Source organism: Lissotriton vulgaris, chromosome 6 (assembly GCF_964263255.1).
Source record: "Lissotriton vulgaris chromosome 6, aLisVul1.2, whole genome shotgun sequence".
Taxonomy (NCBI): Eukaryota; Metazoa; Chordata; class Amphibia; order Caudata; family Salamandridae; genus Lissotriton; species Lissotriton vulgaris.
The window spans coordinates 483219155-483238440 of NC_141694.1; the positions used below are offsets into that span (position 1 = coordinate 483219155).

The 19286-nt window shown below is 46.8% G+C and overlaps 1 protein-coding gene across 2 annotated transcripts in view; it reads left to right on the plus strand.

The window, feature by feature from the left end:
- The window catches only part of FAM135A (family with sequence similarity 135 member A), a 1101526-nt gene that overhangs the window by 608975 nt on the left and 473265 nt on the right, over nucleotides 1-19286 (plus strand). For both annotated transcript variants that reach the window (XM_086926467.1, XM_086926468.1), the window contains one exon: nucleotides 15168-15323. In XM_086926467.1, the coding sequence (XP_086782593.1) occupies nucleotides 15168-15323 (156 nt within the window). The remainder of the gene's footprint in view (nucleotides 1-15167; nucleotides 15324-19286) is intronic.

Consider the following 19286-nt stretch of genomic DNA (forward strand, 5'->3'; position numbering starts at 1 on the left):
TTGCGGGAGCAGTCCTGAAAGCTACTCGGGGCCTGGGAGTCAACTCCGCGTCGTTCAAGGTCCTGGTCGCGTGGGAGGTCGAGGGACCATTCACAGAGCCATCATCACTCCTCCTCTTAGTCTTGGGACCCGGGGTCAGGTAAGTCGAAGCACAAGAAGAAGTCAAAGAAGCATTGTCGCTCTTCTACTTCCCCTGGTCCGTCGGCTGATGCGACAAAGGGTGCGGGTGGTGAGGGGCGTAGCCAAGCCAGCGACCAAGATCGCTGCTCGGCTCTGAAGCACCGTCCGGTATCTAAAATTCTGCTATGTTCCCGCGGACATCGTTACTACCAGTATGCAAGAATGAGGTGATTAGAGGCCGGAAGCGGTGAGGGACTCTCCGGTGCTGTGTGGAACTGCCTGGTGCCCACGGATGGCAGCTGAGACCCCGTGATGAGACTCTCTTCCCCCCCGCCCCTCCCTGTGGGATCTGCTCAAGCCTCCCTCAGGTTTCCTGAGGCAGCGGCTGCCCAGAATACCAACGCTGCACAGGCTCCTGGTGAGTGCGTCCCTTCCCCCTGCCGCAAAGCCCTCCAGAGGCCGCTATAGACTCTCGCCATCGGCTGGGAGTTGAAAGGATCCCGGCGTAGCTGCGCTCCACTGGTTGTGTGCACGGGACAAGCGGGGATGTGGGCGCGCCGTCAATCAGGAGTGCGTGCCTTTCCTTGGCAGAGACATGGCACGATAGCGCAAAATGACGCAGTGAAGGCCGCACCAGAGCTTTGCTGCCTATAACACGAGGCCAAGTAACATTGTTAATAGACCTTTAAGCTAGCGAGACGGTCCTACACGCAGCTGCGCCATCCACACGGAAAGTTAGTCCGCATAAAATAGACCACAGCGGAGCTCCTCCCTAATGAGGAGCTCACACATCACGGACCCTAGAACTCTATTGTAGTCGTGGATTGCCTCTCCCGCAGTAGCCGCGACACCTGATTTTGGACTCCGCTGGCTATGCCGTGGGGCATTATTCTGTAATAATTGAGCCTGCACGCGAGCCTGGAGCGCATTTTAAAGGAAGTGGCTGTTAAGAATGAGAACTTGGAAGCGTGCAGCCGATGGAACAACGTATGTATTATTGGCGCCCCAGAGTCAACCCCCACTGGCCGCATGGATCTGTTCTTCGAGTATCTGTTACTGGGACTGTTCAGCAAGGAGTCCTTCACCCCTGGCTTTGTAATAGAGAGAGCACATAGACCACTGGGCCCTCGCCCAAATCCTGGTCTTCCTCCCAGGCCTATTGTGGCACGTGTCATGAACTTTAGGGACAGCGATACTATCCTACGTTTAGCAAGAGAAATGGAAGAGGTAGACTGGCAAGGTGCCAAGTTATCCTTCTATCCAGACTTCACCGCCATGGTGCAAGATGCTAGGTGGAAATTCAACAGTGTTAAGGTCGCCCTGCGAAACCTGAATTTGAGCTATGGAATGCTGTGTCCTGCACGGTTGAGAGTGGATATGGATGGAAGGGCCTGAATATTCGACAACCTGTCTGAGGCACAGGAGTTTTGCAAAATGTATAAACTGAGGAACAATCTCACAGATGGGGCCAGATCCAGGCCATCATCCCCACACAGCGGCTCAGATGCGAGTGCAGAACTGTTCTCGAGTTCCGGCACTGAATGATTTCCCTGTTCTTTGACATTCATTTATGTTTCTTCCCTAGAGAACACATCACAAAATTATGCAATGTTATTTCAGTTATTAGAGTCCAGCCGAGGCGTTGCAGCCCACGTGGTATATCCTTTTTGGATGGTTTGGTTCCTATTGGGGTACTGTTTTTTGTGAATGTCATTGCTACATAAAGTATTTCAGTACTTCATGTTCATTTTCATTTGGGGTTTGGCCCTTCCCCTATTGGGGACTGGCTGGGTGGTGGGGTATTTCAAGTCTGAGTCAGTCCATTTATGCAAATTTACAATGTTACACAGTGATCACTGCTATACAGAGTAGACAGGTTGCAGCAATGAGATCATTACAGTATTTAGATGACCAGGTTCGGTAATGCCAAGGGTCCACTCGGCCTCACTTTACTCTCATGGAAATTGCAAGGCTTTAATGACAATCGTAAGCGACGTCAGATTATGCACAATTTAGAGAGGCACAGAGTGGATGTTGCATTCTTACAAGAAACTTATCTGTCCAAGAATGACAGGACACACTTTGGGTCTAGCTGGGGAGCAAATAGGTATTTTGCTAATTATATTAATTACGCTAGGAGGGACAGCCATTCTGTTTCACCACAGGGTGCCCTTCCGCATGAGCTCTGTACCACAGGACAATGAGGGTCGATGGTTGACAGTTTCTGGTATCCTATTTGGCAGGAAGGTGACATTCCAATGCATTTACGCCCCTAATGTTGACACCCCAGACTTTTTCCATACCCTTTCTTCCCATATAGGTAAGCTTGACCCGCAGACATTATTGGTGGCCAGATACTTTAATATATTACCTGACTCTGTCATGGACAGTGCATCCGGGGCACAGGACACCAAATCCCCGGCTCGCCGCGCTCTTCGTGAGCTATGCGATAAGTTTTCTTTAGTAGATGTCTGGCGGAAACGCAACCCCAACACAACAGAATACACACACAATTCAGGACAGCATGACACATGGACGAGGATAGACTATTGGCTCCTCTCCCCCGACATTTACGGCTGGTGCACACAGTTGGAGACTCTGCCTAGGACTTATTCTGATCACTCCCTGGTTAAATTACAATTGCAATTACCCCGCCCAGAGGGATTTGAACGACAGTGGCGGTTTCCCAACTGTGCGCTGCAGGAGGAAGTTTTCAGTGCAGAAATGCAAGAGGCTGTAGTAGACTATTTTGATTTAAACACCGTCTGGGTAGACTCATGGGCGGTCCTCTGGGAGGGCTTCAATGCTGTCCTCAGGAGCACATGTATAGCAAAGCACACAGGCGTCCTAAGGGATGTACGCGCCACACTGTCAAGGCTGGAGCGAGATCTCAAGACACTAGAAGATACTTCAACATGGCATGCCTCTCCCACATATGAAAAGAGATGGCTGGCGTTATTGGAGGACTACAGGAACGCAGCAGACAGAGAAATTCTGTTTTTGGGTAAATACCAGACTGCTAGAAGATATGAAGAGGGGGAGAGACCCCGCAGGGCCCTTGCACAATTATTGCGTCCACCATACCACAGAACATACATTACTGAACTACAATCCCCTGACGCACACACTTATTCCTCCACCAAAGAAATCCAAAATAGCTTTCTGAGTTTCCTCTCCATTTTATATAAGTCCACTGTAGGAGAAGATGATTCAGCACAAGAAAGGTACCTCGATGAGGTTGCTTTAGTACACCTTGAAAAATACATGCAAGACTTCCTTGCTGAGCCTATTTCTGTGGCTGATGTGCTTCTTGCCATCGACACCATTCGGGGCTCCTCAGCTCCCGGGTTAGACGGATTCACAGGAGAATTTTACAAAACGTTCAAAGACATTCTGGTCCCTAAACTTATTGAAGTATATGCTGAGGCCTTATAACAACAGATTCTCCCCCTTACCCTACGTGAGGTGGTCATAATCCTGCTCCCCAAACCTGGCAAAGACCCTACACAATGTGGCTCATATTGCCCACTGTCCCTGCTAAATTTGGATTATAAGATATTGGCGAAGGTCATCTTCAACAGGCTGTCTCAACTTATGCAATTTATAATTTTCCCAGAACACTGTTCTCTGTCCTCCACAGGATCGACCCGGATACCCCTGCGGCCGCTGTACCTCTGGACACGGAGAAGGCCTTTGATTCTCTGGAATGGTCCTTTTTCCTCTCCATAATGTGCAGCATGGGCATGCCTATGGGGTTTATTGCCACAACCACCCTTTTATATAATACACCGACTGCTCGATTGCGGCTAAATGGCACTCTTTCTAATCCCTTTCAGATAACACGAGGAACAAGGCAGGGCTGCCCACTATCCCCATTATTGTTCATTCTGGCCATGGACCCTCTCATAGGTCACTTTCAAGAGAAACACCTACACAGGGGATTACAATTCAATACTGGCCCTTTATTGGTATCACTATGTGCAGACGACACTATCTTATATGTCAAGCACCCCCAGGATAATTTGACGGAACTGATTAGGGAGATCCGATTTGGCAACTTTTTGGGATTGGTCAAAAATTGGCATAAGTCAGTCATCTTTTCACTTACATCCAACACGAAACCATGGGAACTGGAGTTCCCACTGGAATGGTGCACTAAGTCGGTGAAGTACTTAGGCATTCACAGTCACCTGGATACGTCCCAAATACTTAGTCTCAATTATGGCAGGGCTATAGATGAGCTGGATGTTCAGATAGATAAATGGCTGAAGCTACCCCTGTCGATGGCAGGACGTGTGGCCATTATTAAAATGGTAGTCCTACCCACATTTTTATAATTTTTATATTATTTTAATAACATACCGATTCCCCTCACCAATCATTTTTTTAACACACTTCGTTCACTCCTGAGCAAATTTGTTTGGAGTGGTAAACAGGCACAAGTCCGCTGTACAGTACTCTCGTTACCCTATGAGAGAGGGGCTTACAATGTACCTGATTTTCAGCTCTATTATCTGGTGGCAGTTATGCTTTTTCTTGGTATCATCCTGACACCCGTATTCCCTATTTGAGCCCGGAAGCGGACCTGATATTACCCGGGCGCCTGTCGGAGGTTTTACCTGTCGGCTTTCCAAGAGACCTTGTCGATATTCAGACTGTATCCACCACAAGTTGGGCATGGCACAAACTATGCTGGATCACTGGAAAGGAGAAGTTCCTCCGCCCTCCCTATTGTTAATCCTCGACGAATTCCCATCACATCCGAACGATTGGTGCAACGCACCCTGACAAAGTTTGACCTGACCAAGGTGGGAGATCTATACCCTGGCGGCCATATCTTCTCTCCGTCTAAAGACGCACAATTTACCGCGGCGGACTTTATGGACAAATTTGTATTAAGCCGCATTGTCTCTGCGCTGCGTTTTACTTTCTCGACATCCCCGTTAGAACCGGTCTTGTTCCTTCCCCTTAAGCTCCTTATAGACAAGGAGGATAACACACATTTGATCTAAGCTCCTCAAGACATGTGCATCACAGAAACCTGTGCAGGACAACAAAATTCACAGAGACTAGGAGCAGGACCTAGGCATAAATATGCAGACGAACAGTGGACCTACTGCTGCTCAGTTAGACAAAACGTTTTCCTAAACAGCGGACACAAACTCCTCCATTTTAAATTCCTCCGCCGCATCTATTTTACCCCATCACTCACACACAATATAGATCCCAAGAAGCCACAAAACTGTCAAATGTGCTGCACCATATGCAGACTTCGCACACCTCACTTGGACATGCCCACATTTACAGGAATATTGGGTGCAAGTACACCACACACTGGGATTGATATTACATATTCCCCTGACCCCGATTCCTGAGATAGCCCTGCTTGGTTACACTGCCACTTTCCCTTGGAAAATTCGCAAGCTGGCCTCGCTTTGTCTTTTGTTAGCTAAAAGAGAGGTGGCTCTACATTGGGGACAGACCTCGGCCCCAAATGCTCAGGGATGGCTGCGCAGTATCGCATATTGTAACTTGAACAGTGAGCTTTATGCAGATACAATGCCCAGCCCGTCCCGCCCTAAAGACACCTGGGGGACATAGACCTCATATGTCGAGGCGCTTAGACAAGAAAATGAAACGCAGTTGGAGCAGGGAATAGTTCAGACTGGTGTGAGGTGATTCTGCTCAAAAGTTTGGTCTCCATATTAACATGCTTAGAATAGAAAATGTGCCGCACTGGGGAACTGCTCCGGTCAGGGCAAGAGGTGCACATCGCTACTTGAAGGGGAGACTGCTGCTGTTCACAGTTAAGAGTGAGGCTGGCTTACGGACCCTATTGTACTCTACTATGATTGATGCAATTTGTTTGCTTATTTAATGTTTTTGTCGAACATGCTATTGGACAATGTAGACTATGATTCTGGAAGGCTGTGACACCCTTTGAGTTGGACTGCAAAACATTCATGCTTATCTGTTTCTTTGTATTGATGGAAATGCAAAAATGAAGATTAAAAAAAAAGGGTTCAGGTGGTGCCACTCCTGCGGCTCCACGTACGGAGCCTTCAGGGTCAACTCCGGCCTTCTCTCCCTTCCCGGACTGCAAGCGACCCCTGCCCAGCTTCGTCAGGCCTACGAAGCGATGCATACCATCTTTGGGCAGCCCGACTCTGGTGGTGCACCTTCGGCCCCCACGGACTCAGCTGAGGGCCCTGGGCCTTCAACGCCGGCGGCTCCGGCCCCACTCGGCCTCCTTGGATCCAAGCCTGGATCCGAATCGGCGCCGGTTGACCTCCTAACACCTCCATCGGCGTCGATTCCACCAGCACCGCGTCCACAATCGGCACCGGCTGGACCTCCAGCCGGCGTCGACCCCGGCTTCCATTCAGATGTGGATACGGAGCCAGACCAGTGTCGACCGACGCCGGATCCAGTGAGAATGGGTACTTTTGTGCCTGCATTCCACCCTGGCCATTTTCAGACAGTTTAGCTTCCAGAAGAGGGTGCGGAAGACTGGGAGGGGTCTGGGGACCCTCTCACTGCTCAGCTGGAGTACAATCAGGACTAGATGCAAATGTTTATTTATATAGCGCACGTCTACCCGGAGGCCTCGTAGCGCTGTATTCATACCGCCGTGGAACCCATTCTGGCTTTCCTGTGAAATGTCCACTCCTGGGCACCCCCAAGGTGAAGCCAGGCATCCACAGTGCTGCTGGGGCCGTTGCGGAGATTAAGCAAGCTATTGCCCAGAGTGGGACCCATGATTAGACTAGGCACCGAGGTGAGAATTATTAGGTCCGCGGACATTGAGCCCAATACCCGCCGAGGCGGGAATTGAACCCTGGTCCAGGGCCAGACCTCTGCATCAGGGTCTGCCGCTCTAACCATTGAGCCACGCTTCTCCTTGGATTGAGGACCTGGGGGATGTCAGTGTTCTGGACACCTCACCACACCTTGGCATGTTGTCTCCTACTGTGGCTATGGGGGAGGGAGCGTCTTACGCAGTGGTGTTACATAGGGCAACCGGGGCCCTACACCTCGAGCTACCTACTGTGGCAGTCAGGACTACCCTCCTGACAGAGGGGCTTCAACCGGCAGCAAGCTCTTCTGAACCCCTGCTGTCATTTAATGAAGCCCTCACAGACATCCTTTTGGGCACCTGGTCCAAACCCACCACATGGTCTCCTGTGGATAGGATGGCTGCCTGACGCCACTGCCCGGCCCTGGGCAACCCCACTTTCCTCTCCCAACACACCTCCCCCGAGAGCTTGGTAGTCCAAGCCTCAGCCTCCCAAAGCGTATTCCCTACCGCACCACCGGACAGGGAATTCAAGAAGCTGGATCAGTTTGGGAAGAAGTTGTTTTCTTCCTCCAGCTTAGGAATGCGGTCGGTGAACACTGCATGCCTCTTGGGCCGTAATTCCCACTCCGTGTGGGATACTGTGGCGCAAGTACTACCTCAGTGTCTGGAGAATCCCCAAGCAGTGCTTACCCGTGCTGTTTCAGAGGGGAGAGAAGCAGCAAAGTTCGGCATCCGCTGTGGACTGGACACTGCCCACTCACTGGGTAGGACCATTTCAAAGTCGTTGGCTCTTCGCCGTCACGCCTGGTTGAGAAGACTAGCTTTTCTGGGGATGTCCAGGACTCATTGATGGACGTGCCCTTTGATGGCTGTCGCCTGTTCAGCAACAAGGGAGACTGTGCGCTAGAGTGCTTCAAGGACTCTCGGGCTACGGCCAAGTCCTTGGGCCTCTCCACCACGCTCCCTGCACGATCTGTCTTTCGCCCTATTCGTGGCCCCTGAAGGGGTGCCCCAACATGTTCCTTTCAGAGCCATAGGCCAGCGCAAGCTTTTCAACCTCAGCACGGCCGGGGACTTAGAAACCACTGATGTGGTTCTGGGGTCCAGCGGGTGGGCCAGTCCACCACCGCCCGCTCTGCAGCAGCCTCCAAACCTTCCTAGTCTGACCTTTCAGGCCCATCAAAAGCCAGTGGGCAGCCGGATTCGCCATCACCTCCCCCACTGGCGCACCATCACGTCGGAGGTGGTTTTTGCAGATAGTCCGAAGGGACTACTCCCTCCCCTTCGAGACTATCCCTCCATCCATGCCACCCCAGTACCATCGCATGTCGGGGGATCATATGGTCCTTCTTCAACAGGGAGCTATGGCTCTTTTGGCCAAGGGAGCCATTAAGCTCGTTCCTGCCCCAGAAGTAGGTTGTGGTTGCTATTCCCACTTCTTTCTGGTGCCCAAGAAGGACAAGGTCCTGTCTTGGATCTCAGGGACGTCAACTGCTTCCTCCGGAAGGAGAAGTTCAAAATGTTGACCCTGGCTCAGGGCTTTTCTGCTCTCGACCCTGGAGACTGGATGGTAGCATTGGACTTGCAGGACGCTTATTTTCACATCCTCGTCCTGCCAGCCCACCAGCGTTACCTGCAGTTCACGGTAGGCCACGAGCACTTTGTTTTCCATGCTCCCCTTTGGCCTTATCAGCGCGCCTTGGGTGTTCACGAAAGTGATGGCGGTGGTCGAAGCTCATCTGCGCTGATCAGGGGTTCCAGTCTTCCCCTATCTCGACGACTGGTTGTTGAAGGCGAGCTCGCCCCAGGAAGTTGTCTCCCACCTCCAGACTACTGCCGACCTCCTGCATTAGCTGGGGTTCTCAATCAATATGCCGAAGTCACACCTGACCCCCTCTCAGAAGCTCCTCTTCATCAGAGCGATTCTGGACACAACACAGTTTCGGATTTATCCTCCCTGTTGCAAAGTCTTCCTGTGTCCTGGGCACCCCCAACTTATTGCGGACTGATACTGGTGGTAACTGACTCTAACTGACTCTGACTGACCCTGGGCTCTGCCTGACCAGGGCCAGTGCTATGCTGAAAGAGACACATTAGAATACAGTTAAAACACCTACATACACTAGGGTACACAATGGTATAGTGGGGTACCCCTGTGATTGGCATTACCTACCCTATAGGCCCCCAGTATATAATAGAGCAGGGGGGTTACAACTACCTAGAATACCCTAGTACACTAAGACATGGCTGTTTGGAGGCCAGCAGCTCTTTTTGCACTTGCATGTGTGCACTGCTGAAGCATGAGGTCAGTTTAAAAGCAGCCCTGGGTGCCAGGACTACTTTTAAAAAGTAAAGTGTGCCAAACTCGACTTTGGGGCACTTACAAATTTATAACCTTCCATGTTTGGGCATATTAGGAACACCCAGGCTCTCCCCTAGGAGTCCTAAGGGGTGGGGGGTCAGATATGTATTAGGTACACCCTTATAAAATGAGTTTAATATGCCCTAGGTCAAGTGAAATTTCACATTTCACTCCCCACAATGTGGTAAAGTGCTGCTCAAATTCGACTTTGATGCTAGGAGTACTGTGGAGGGAGAATTTGCAATATTTCTACAGATTCAGAACCCCTAAAGTCTTCTCTAGTTGCACATGGGGTGGGGTTTCCAGGAGATATATAAGACCTGTGCTTATTCTATTACCCTGTTACATAGGTTAATATGGTAGTAATTCATTGATTAACTCTTGATAGGAGAGGGCTAGAAATGCCATTCAAGGACTTCCCAGAATGGTATTAATAAATCCAACAATATCATATTGTTGAATTTCTCCTAAAGTGTACATACAAGAAGTTATAAGACTTTCTTGTTTGTAAGTCGAAATTCAGCCTTGCAGTGGTTGCCCTGTTTGGTCAGAGTTAAGTGGATTAGCCAGGCTGCCTTGAAGAGTTGATAAAGAGACCCTGAGGTTAACCAGGTCTGCTGGCAGGGTAGTGTGCTGTTCCATAGGAATGCCATGCCAGGGGGAGGAGTCGTAAACTATGTTCTTCAAAGAGGAGAGCAGAGAACAGTGTAATTTACAACTCTGAACTTACTTCCCACCTTAGGCAGATGGTAGGATTAAGGGAGGTATGAGCAGATGCAGGGGGGAGAGTCTAAGTAAATTAGCCATCCTAGGGATGTGTTTAGCCAGCTCTTACCTCCTTGCTGGAAAATGATCCAATGTCAGCAATTCTGAGCGTTGGAGTTGAGTTGCGGTCTTTTATACACCTCATCGCTATACCACTTCTGCCAAGAGTGCTGAAGAAGATCAAGCACAACCGGGCCCAAGTCATTCTATTGCCTCCGGGTTGGGCACGACGAGTCTGGTATCCCGAGCTGCTCAACATGGCCATCGATACCCCTATCCAACTGCCTCTTCGGTAGTATCTTCTGTCACAGCAGCAGGGGACGGTCCTCCACCTGAACCTGTCCAGCCTCCACCTCCTTGCGTGACAATTGAGCGGCGGCAGTTGACATCATTTGACTTGCCTCCCGAAGTTTGTGATGTAATCTTGGCAGCCAGGCGTCCCACTAAGATTGTATACGGCTGCATATGGAATACGTTTTTGGCATGGTGCACTGCAAAGACTGTGGATCCCCTTTCTGCCTCTCTTTCTGAGGTTCTCTTGTTCCTTTTGTCTTTGGCCTAGCATCGCTCTGCTCTGGGCACTCTTAAGACTACCTCTCAGCCATTTCAGCCTTCCTCGGGCTTCCTGATCAGCCTTATCTTTTCAAGTTCCCTGTTGTAAATAGATTTCTCAAAGGCATTACTCATCTTTGTCTTCCTGTTCCCTTCGTAATGCCTCAGTGGGACTTGAACTTGGTTCTTACTTTTCTGATGTGCACTCCCTTTGAGCCGGTACATAACTGTCCTCTCAGACTCCTCACTCTGAAAACTGCTTTGCTGGTGGCCACCACCTCTGCGCGCAGGGTGAGTGAGCTCCAAGCTCTGTCTTCCAAGCCTCCTTTTCTGGCTGACCATCCAGACAAGTCGTCCTCAGAACTTGACCTTCCTTTCTTCCAAAGGTGGTCACTTCTTTTCATATTGGCCAAGCCATCACTTGACCCACCTTATTCCCCCCTCCCATCCTTCAAAAGAGGAAGAGAGGCTCCACCGTCTGGACCCAAAACGTGCGCTCTTCTTTTATTTGGATTGCACCATACAATTCTGGGTGGACGACCAGCTCTTTGGTTATGCGGGGGCTAAGGCCGGGCAGAAACGGACCATCTCCTGTGCATGAAGGCCTGCTATTCTTTGGCATAGAAGGAGCCTCCAGTGGGGCTGTGTGCCCATTCCGCCAGGGCGACGGCAGCTACTACAGCTTTGGGACGGCGAGGTCCCCTGCATGACATCGGTTAGGCGGCTACGTGGGCATCACTGCACACGGTCACCAACCACTACTGCCTGGACAGCCAAGTCTGGAGAGACAACTTCTTTGGCCGTTCTGTTCTCCAGGACTTTCTGGTGTGAATTTGGTTCGCAGACCCACCTCCGGGTTGATACTGTTGGGGTATCTATTCTAAGGTAAGCAATCTATAACTGACTGTTTCTTTCAGATGAACAAGTTACTTACCTTCGGTAACAATATATCTGTGGAAACATAGGTTAGTTATAGATTCCTTACAGCCCCACCCGTCCTCCCCGTTCTGGGAACTGATTTCAGGGGTTAAGGACATCCTTTGAGGGCCCTAGTTTTTTGCACCAGTGGTCAGTGTCTTGCATTGCTCTGCGTTACCGGCGCGGAAAGTCGTGTACAGCACTGACGTCAGCGCACAAGGGCGGCGTCTAAGTAACTTCCGCTAAGTGATCCTGGCGACCATGACGCCGACGACAGACGCAAAGACGACCGACGCCACATACCGACATGCAGGGGTACTGGTGACGAAAAACTTTCTGGATCCAGTCTGAGGCCTGGGGGTAATTCTAAGGTAAGGAATCTATAACTAACCAATCTTTCTAACAGAAGGTAAGTAACTTGTTCGTTTTAGCTATGTAGTTTGGGTTTTTGGTTAAGTAGCATGTATTAAAGCATTTTTAAGCAAGAAATTGTGTTTCTGTCTCAGATGTTTAACAGAATGCTTTTACATATTTTTTTCAAAAGATGTGCTCTGGAAAATGGCAATGAAACTACATGTAATGCTCTTCTTTTTACTACTGAAGACCCAGCAAAAGTTTTTGGGGCATTAAGGTTTCTGATTCTGATTTTGACAGCAGGATGGTAACAAGCACCTCTGTCAACATTTTAAAATATAAAACCAATGTGAGGTGCACATTAGCAGTCCTTAGTTCCAGCAAACCACATAATTCATATATGTTATTCATGAAATAAGGGGAACCAGTATAGAGGTACAAATGCCATGTAATTGTTAATAAATTTGAGGCTAGATATGTGTGCACATTTACATTGTAATGTAAACTGTGCTTCTATATACGATCACCTGTAGATTTCTGCTTCTGCATTAATCTGATAGAGACATCTAGCCGCAGATTCCTTACCAGGCGCCATTCCGAATAAAGAAACGTTTCTACAACAGTGCAGGCATTATTCAACATGACCCTTTTACAGTTCACCATAGTGGTATTATATTTTTTATTCTAGCGAGATTGTTTTTCTTTTCACCATTCTCTCTGCCGCCTGATTATCACCACTCAGTCGGTGGCGGTGCTTTCTACTTCTTTTCCTTTTATATGAGGGCATGTGGTTGGTTGTCGGCTCGTTGTTGTTCCACCTGTGCAGTGCAGACTTGGTGGTCTTTTCTATATATATTGGATACCTCCTATTATACAGTTTTTTTCTTCTGTATATCTATTGGTGTATGTATGCGTGTGTGTGTGTATGTGTGTGACCCTGTTCCTCATGGGAACAGTCCTGCCATACTGTCAAGCCAGGTCTTCCCTGGACAGGCAACAAGCATCCCGGGACCGATTTTGGGGATTCACCCCTTATCAACTTAGGACGAACTAATCAAACACAAGGAGATGATGGAGGGAGCGCTGAAACTTTTCAGACACTCACCCCCAATAACAGATCTGGATTTTATCCAAATAAATCTATCTATATCCATCTAGCTATGTGTGTGTGTATATATATATATATATATATATATATATATATAATCTATATATCAACTCCACAACTTCCCAGTGCCTTGGAGCACTTAAACAGGAACACAGACTCCGCTATACGCCAAAATCAGACTTATTTCTTTATTTTTTCATTTTTTTCATAAATGCGTGGAACGGTGCATGCCTCCAATATATATATATCCTCATTAGGTATCTCTATAGTGAGTGATCTTCTCCTAACTTTTACGGAGGAGTGTGTTTCTGCTTACGTTGTTGCGCTCTTCCTCATCCCCTGGGAAGGCCTCTGTATGTTGTTGCCTGGCCTCTCCTTGGCCGCCCCCCCACTGAGGATTTTATATTGAACAGTTCCAGAGAGCTCCTTTCCCTCTCTGAGTATTCCCTCTGACCACGTGTGCTCTGTGGCTTTCTGACCACATGTGCTCTGCAAGTTTAATTGTTGTTATTGCCCATAATCCTTTTCTTCTATTTTAGTGGTGCTATTAGCATTCTTTGCTTCTGTGGCTAGGAGTTTTGACTCAATAGTTTTAGCTACTGTCCTTGGCCTTCCGTTCCGTTTTCTGGGATCAGTTTACTCTACGGGAACAATGTTATATCATGTTTTTTATTGTCTCTTCTTCCCAACTCATCTTAATTTATCTTTCCATGTCTTTGCCCAGCTTGTGGATCCAATTTCATACAAGCTTCTCTTTGATGATCCTGGTGAGATGTCTAGATGTCTCTCTCTGACCTCCCTTCCTGGCAGCAGCTCTCTTTTTTTTCTTTTCCTACAATCTGGCTCGCAGGCCGTCCTCCAGGGATGGTATTGTTTGGGTATCTCATTCTAAGGTAAAGAATCTGCAGCTAGACGTCTCCAACAGATGAATAATTTACTTACCTTTGGTAACGTCTTATCTGGTAGAGACAAGATCTAGCCTCTGATTCCTTACCGACCCAACACTCCTCCCTGCTGTGTGGCCTGACTCTATCTTTCTAAAAAATAAAAAGGGGCAGTAATAATGTATATATCTAACGCTAAAACAAATATGATTGTTTTTCAAAAAGAAGATTCTTTTTGGGCACACGGTTTCTGATCTGTTTATATGCTTGGCTTCGTGTTCTAGTGCGGAAAGTAGTCGCGGTAGAAACTGATGTCAGCGTATCGAGGCAGGGCTTATATGGACTCTGCCAACGTCACTGTTGGTGGACGACGTTGTGACGGAGTCGCTTTACACCCTCTACCGATATGCTGAGGTTCTGCTGTAGAAACGCTTCTGGATCCAGTCTGGCGCCTGGGAATAGATCTAAGGTAAGAAATCTTCAGCTAGAACTTGTCACTACCAGATGAGATGTTACCGAAGAGAAGTAAAATAATCATCTTGTACCATTGCACACTAACATCATCAAAATGAGCCATCAGTGCTACAGTTTCACAGTATCACCTTTTTATTTCTGCATGCTAGATACATGAAAGTAGGCTCCTGCTTTGTACAAATATTACAGCCTGGTCTCAAGCTTTATAAAAAATCACCCAAATTGTGCTATCATTTTTCAGACATTATTCTAGTAGACTTGTGTATTTTGTATGCCAGCATCACCACAGAAAAGGTTCCAGTAGGTAATCTATTCTACATATACACATTTATTGAAAGTTCTATGCTAAAGAAAATTTCTTTTTTCCAGGGTTTTTAATATTCTCTATATGATTGATAGTTCTTTAAGATCTTCTCAGTTGCTTCTTCTCTTGGTTTCTTAAATGTCTGTATCGTTAATAATCCTTCAATATCTTCTCTTTTGGCTCTTCTCCAAAGAGAGAGTATGATTTTATATATTTTCCCAAAATGAAATTGAACATTTAGCAATTGGCTCAACAGTTTATAAATGTGTTGCATTTAAAGACTTTCACATGGTTGCAGATTTCTCCATTTATAGGTAACTAACCGAGAAAGTTGTGATACTGCATAGTTTTTGAAAGTAACAATGCTACTGAAAAATATCCTTTGTTACTTGACATGGAGAAGCTGATTTGGCATTTTGCCAGATTAAGATAGCCATAACTGAAACATGAAAACAAATATATATTGTCTAAATATATATTGCACCTCATTCCACATTGATAATTTCATAAATGTTTATTTTCCTCAGAAAATGGAAAATCCTGATGAACTGGCCGAACTGATAAACATGAATCTTGCACAGCTTTGTTCACTCTTAATGGCTCTCTGGGGTCAGTTCTTAGAATTTGTCTCAATTCAAGAAGAAATCACATCCTTTGTAGCACAAGAACATCATACCTTGCGGGTGAGTATTGAACCCTCACTACAGCACAATTTGTGGTGTAAATAGGTGATGCAAATCATTTTGATTTCGTATTGTTTTAATACTAAGCTTTGTCGCTTGTGATGTGTTTCCAGAGGCTTTTACCATGTGTAATATTCCCAAAAGATTTCCAGGTTTTTGGAAATACAATAGTGATAGTTAAACAGAAAGGGGGTTGGGAGCACTCTGCCTCACAGTCCCAGCACAGTTCTCCCCTTTGCATCCTGGTAAATGCAGTACACAGTTCAAACTTACTTCAAAATTAGTGATAGTTAACATAATTTATCTACCATGACCTTATGTTCTAAAGAAAGAAATGCACTCAATGTGGTTGTGTTGAGGAAGTAATTCCAAAAGGCAATAGGGAAATTCATCCTTGAAGGATTTTTTTGCAAAATGAAGATGATGATTAAGTCAAGTCCATCTATACCAACCTCTGATCAGAGCCCTTATATTACCCAATCCCTGACTTAATATGAGTCCCCTATAATCAGAGAAGCTAGGATCTCCGCTCTGATTGAATAGAATGCTGCCATAATATGTCACCTCATTGCACAACACTAAATTGGGACAAGAAGATATCTAAACCATTTTGTCCCTTGGACAAGTAGATATTTTAAAAGTACCCTCCCTCCCCTTGAGTAAGTGAGCTAAAAGTCAAATTGTGAGACAAATATGCCTTTCTTGCTAAGTTTGGCACTCACACTGTTAAAGGACTTGTAGCGTCTTGTGATCAGTTCCTATTTGAGAAGGCAGACTCACTTATGGAAGACATCTTCATTTAAAATAAGGGCACTTATGAGCAGCAGTTATTTCCTCCGGACTCTGTCATGTAAATGATACCAAATCTATTTGTGTGAAGCATCAAGATGTTTGTCCTGTCAACCTGATTTTGTGAGATAAATAATCTCATGTTTATGTTTTAGCTACATAGCATCTTCAGCTTTTCGACTTGTGGTTAAAGCAAGAAATTGTGTCTGTCTCAGGTATCCATCGAAATACTTTTACTTTTTTTAAAAGAACTGTGCCATAGAAAATGGCAATGAGGCCAGTTCTCTTTTTTGTAGTACGGGAAACGAAGCAAAAGTGTTTTTGGTATCAACTGTTTCTGATTCTGACTCTAATTGTAGGATGGTAAGCAGAAACCCTATTTGTCAACTCTTTCAGCTACAAATTTCCACTTAGAGGACATTTTTGAAAAATGTAACTAGGATTAAACCAAGTGTATCTTTACAAACAGTGTCAGACACATTTACAGGTTACAAAGTCTTGGAGTAGTATGATCTCCTTGCACATGGAGCTTCTTGAGAACTTTTGTGTTGACCCAATGGCTTTACTTTGCCCCCAATACACACTATCACCAGATAGCAGCAAGTGGGAAATCAGACAGTTCCATTGACCCCAAAAACAAGATTGTATCAAACCCACTTTATAGTTACTCCTTTGATTCCTTCAAAGTCCTCTGCACCATGCATAAAACATGGTAGACAAAGGGTCCACAAGTTATGCAGAAGAAAGCCCACACTATGCATCAGACATATACCTTCAACAATCTGGCAATATTCCAGCAGAATTGCAGAGAGCAGCCATATGAAAACCAAGATCTAGCTTCTTGAGCTCTTGCTCCCATTCCAGAGAACAGTATTAGCTTGCCTACTTTCAGAAACTTCCAAGACACCGAACAATTGAATAGCTTTGGAATATTAGGGTTTAGTAAACTTGTAGAGTCCCAAACCCTCATAGTTGAACTGCTTGCAACCCACAATGGAAAGTCACCATCCCGGTTCTCGGTCATAACCTTCCACCTCAGGGACCCAAGCACAATACCCTTTTAGCATATCTTAATACATTGAGCTTTATCTTAGTCATGCTAACCCTGCTGAGGATACCACATATGTCACCCAGGGTGCATTTACAAACACAAAAACTTAGTCATTTAGGAATAAAATGTTATAACGTGAAGGGGAGAAAGATCTGACTTGGGAAGGACAGGTCAGGGAATGATAAACTCAAAACTTGATAAAGCTGGTTGCAAAAAAGAACTTTGAAAACAAGCTTGGCAATCTATAAATGCCAGCTGTTGATTTTGGATGCATAACTAACATAGTCACTGAATTTGTGTAAGCTTATGGTCAATAGAAGTACAGATTGCTATAAGAACAAGGAAATGCTAGAATTCATTTTTTAATTGCTTTGTAAGTGATGATGCAACAATTTATTTGGTCAATCTTTCAATCATTTTATCTTTTAACAAAAAGTGCTCTTTTATGAGACACACTTGCTATTTTATGCAGCCCTCTTTGTAAAATCATGCTGCGCCTCTGCCTCATCCCAGGGGGCACCATGATATACAGTCTTAGGTAAGACAGCCACTATCCCGACATGTAAACCAGGGACTCAGTGGAACATGATCACTCTCCCATGTTACGATACCGCAACCTCTTGCACAAACAGTTCATTGCTCCACTTGGCAATAGATATTAGCTGCACACTGGCACCAACTTTACAAACGAGGCTGATACCTCAATTTTTATGACAACCCTTTACAAAATTAGATGTACTTGTATTTATGTTGCACATTGTCTATTTGTTTCACCGGGCATTATATATAATATGTAAAATCGAATTATATGTCCGGACCGGAGGCGAGGATTATGCTGTAACTTCCTTTATTCCTTACAGCCAGCAGTGTTCAACTTTAACATTTGGACCAAAAAACTAGCACTCCCATGGTGCTTTAGACAGTCTGTAACAGCCACCAATCAGCGTCCTCGGTCACCCCCGAGGGCTATGCTTCCTGTGGCAACTCCTCTTTCTTTCCTGCTGCCAGCGGTTAAGTCGCATTTTCCTTTCACTGCGTTTTTGCTTAAGGGATTTTTGATGTATTTTCATGTGTTTGATTGCGTGCTGCTTTTGATACTCACGCTATGGTGTCCCTTCGCCTCCTGTGCTTCGGCAGTGGAGGCGAATGGTTCTTTGTGAGGAGACTAAGTTGTGCCTCCTCAGCATTGGGTTCCACTCAGTCTGCAGCTTAATGCTTTCAAGTTTAATTGCTGATTTTGTCCTTCACAGGTTTTGTAATTGCCGATTTTTTTCTTTCACAGGTTTCTTTTTTCTCTTTGCGGGGCTGCAGGAGCACCCGAAACTCCGCCCGTGGCCCTCACGCACAGGCTCAGCGGTGCAGTGTGCCTCGGCTCGCGAGGGGGGGTGGGGCGCCGCTTTGAACTCGTTGGTCTGAGCCACTCCCTTTGCTCAGGAGTAGCGAGTTCAAACGTGCAGCCCGCATTTCTTCTGCCGACACGCACCCCTGCCTGTCAGGTCTGGAAACCCGGACACCTGCACTTGCGGGTTGATTCTTTATGATATTGCCCACAGCCTTGACACCTGCAGTAGCAGGTCAGATTGCTGCCGTGAGGCAGATTCAAGTAAGGCGCGTGTTTTCCTTGACGGTATTCGGAGCGCTTAAAGGCTGTGGTGGGTGCGGGCCTAGACCTCCTGACACCCATTGAATTATAGGGTGAGTCGCCCCTGGGCAGTCCTTTTGCCTGCCAGCGCTTGGCTAATAACACATGAGCGTGTAGACTGCCATTCCTAGCGCTGCACAGATTAAGTATGGAAATGGATTACATGGAGGAAAAATCCCTACAGGTTATCCCCTGCGACGCCGTTGACGCGTCCATCCATCAAGCAGTGGAAGCACTTGCGGGTTGATTCTTTATGATATTGCCCACAGCCTTGACACCTGCAGTAGCAGGTCAGATTGCTGCCGTGAGGCAGATTCAAGTAAGGCGCGTGTTTTCCTTGACGGTATTCGGAGCGCTTAAAGGCTGTGGTGGGTGCGGGCCTAGACCTCCTGACACCCATTGAATTATAGGGTGAGTCGCCCCTGGGCAGTCCTTTTGCCTGCCAGCGCTTGGCTAATAACACATGAGCGTGTAGACTGCC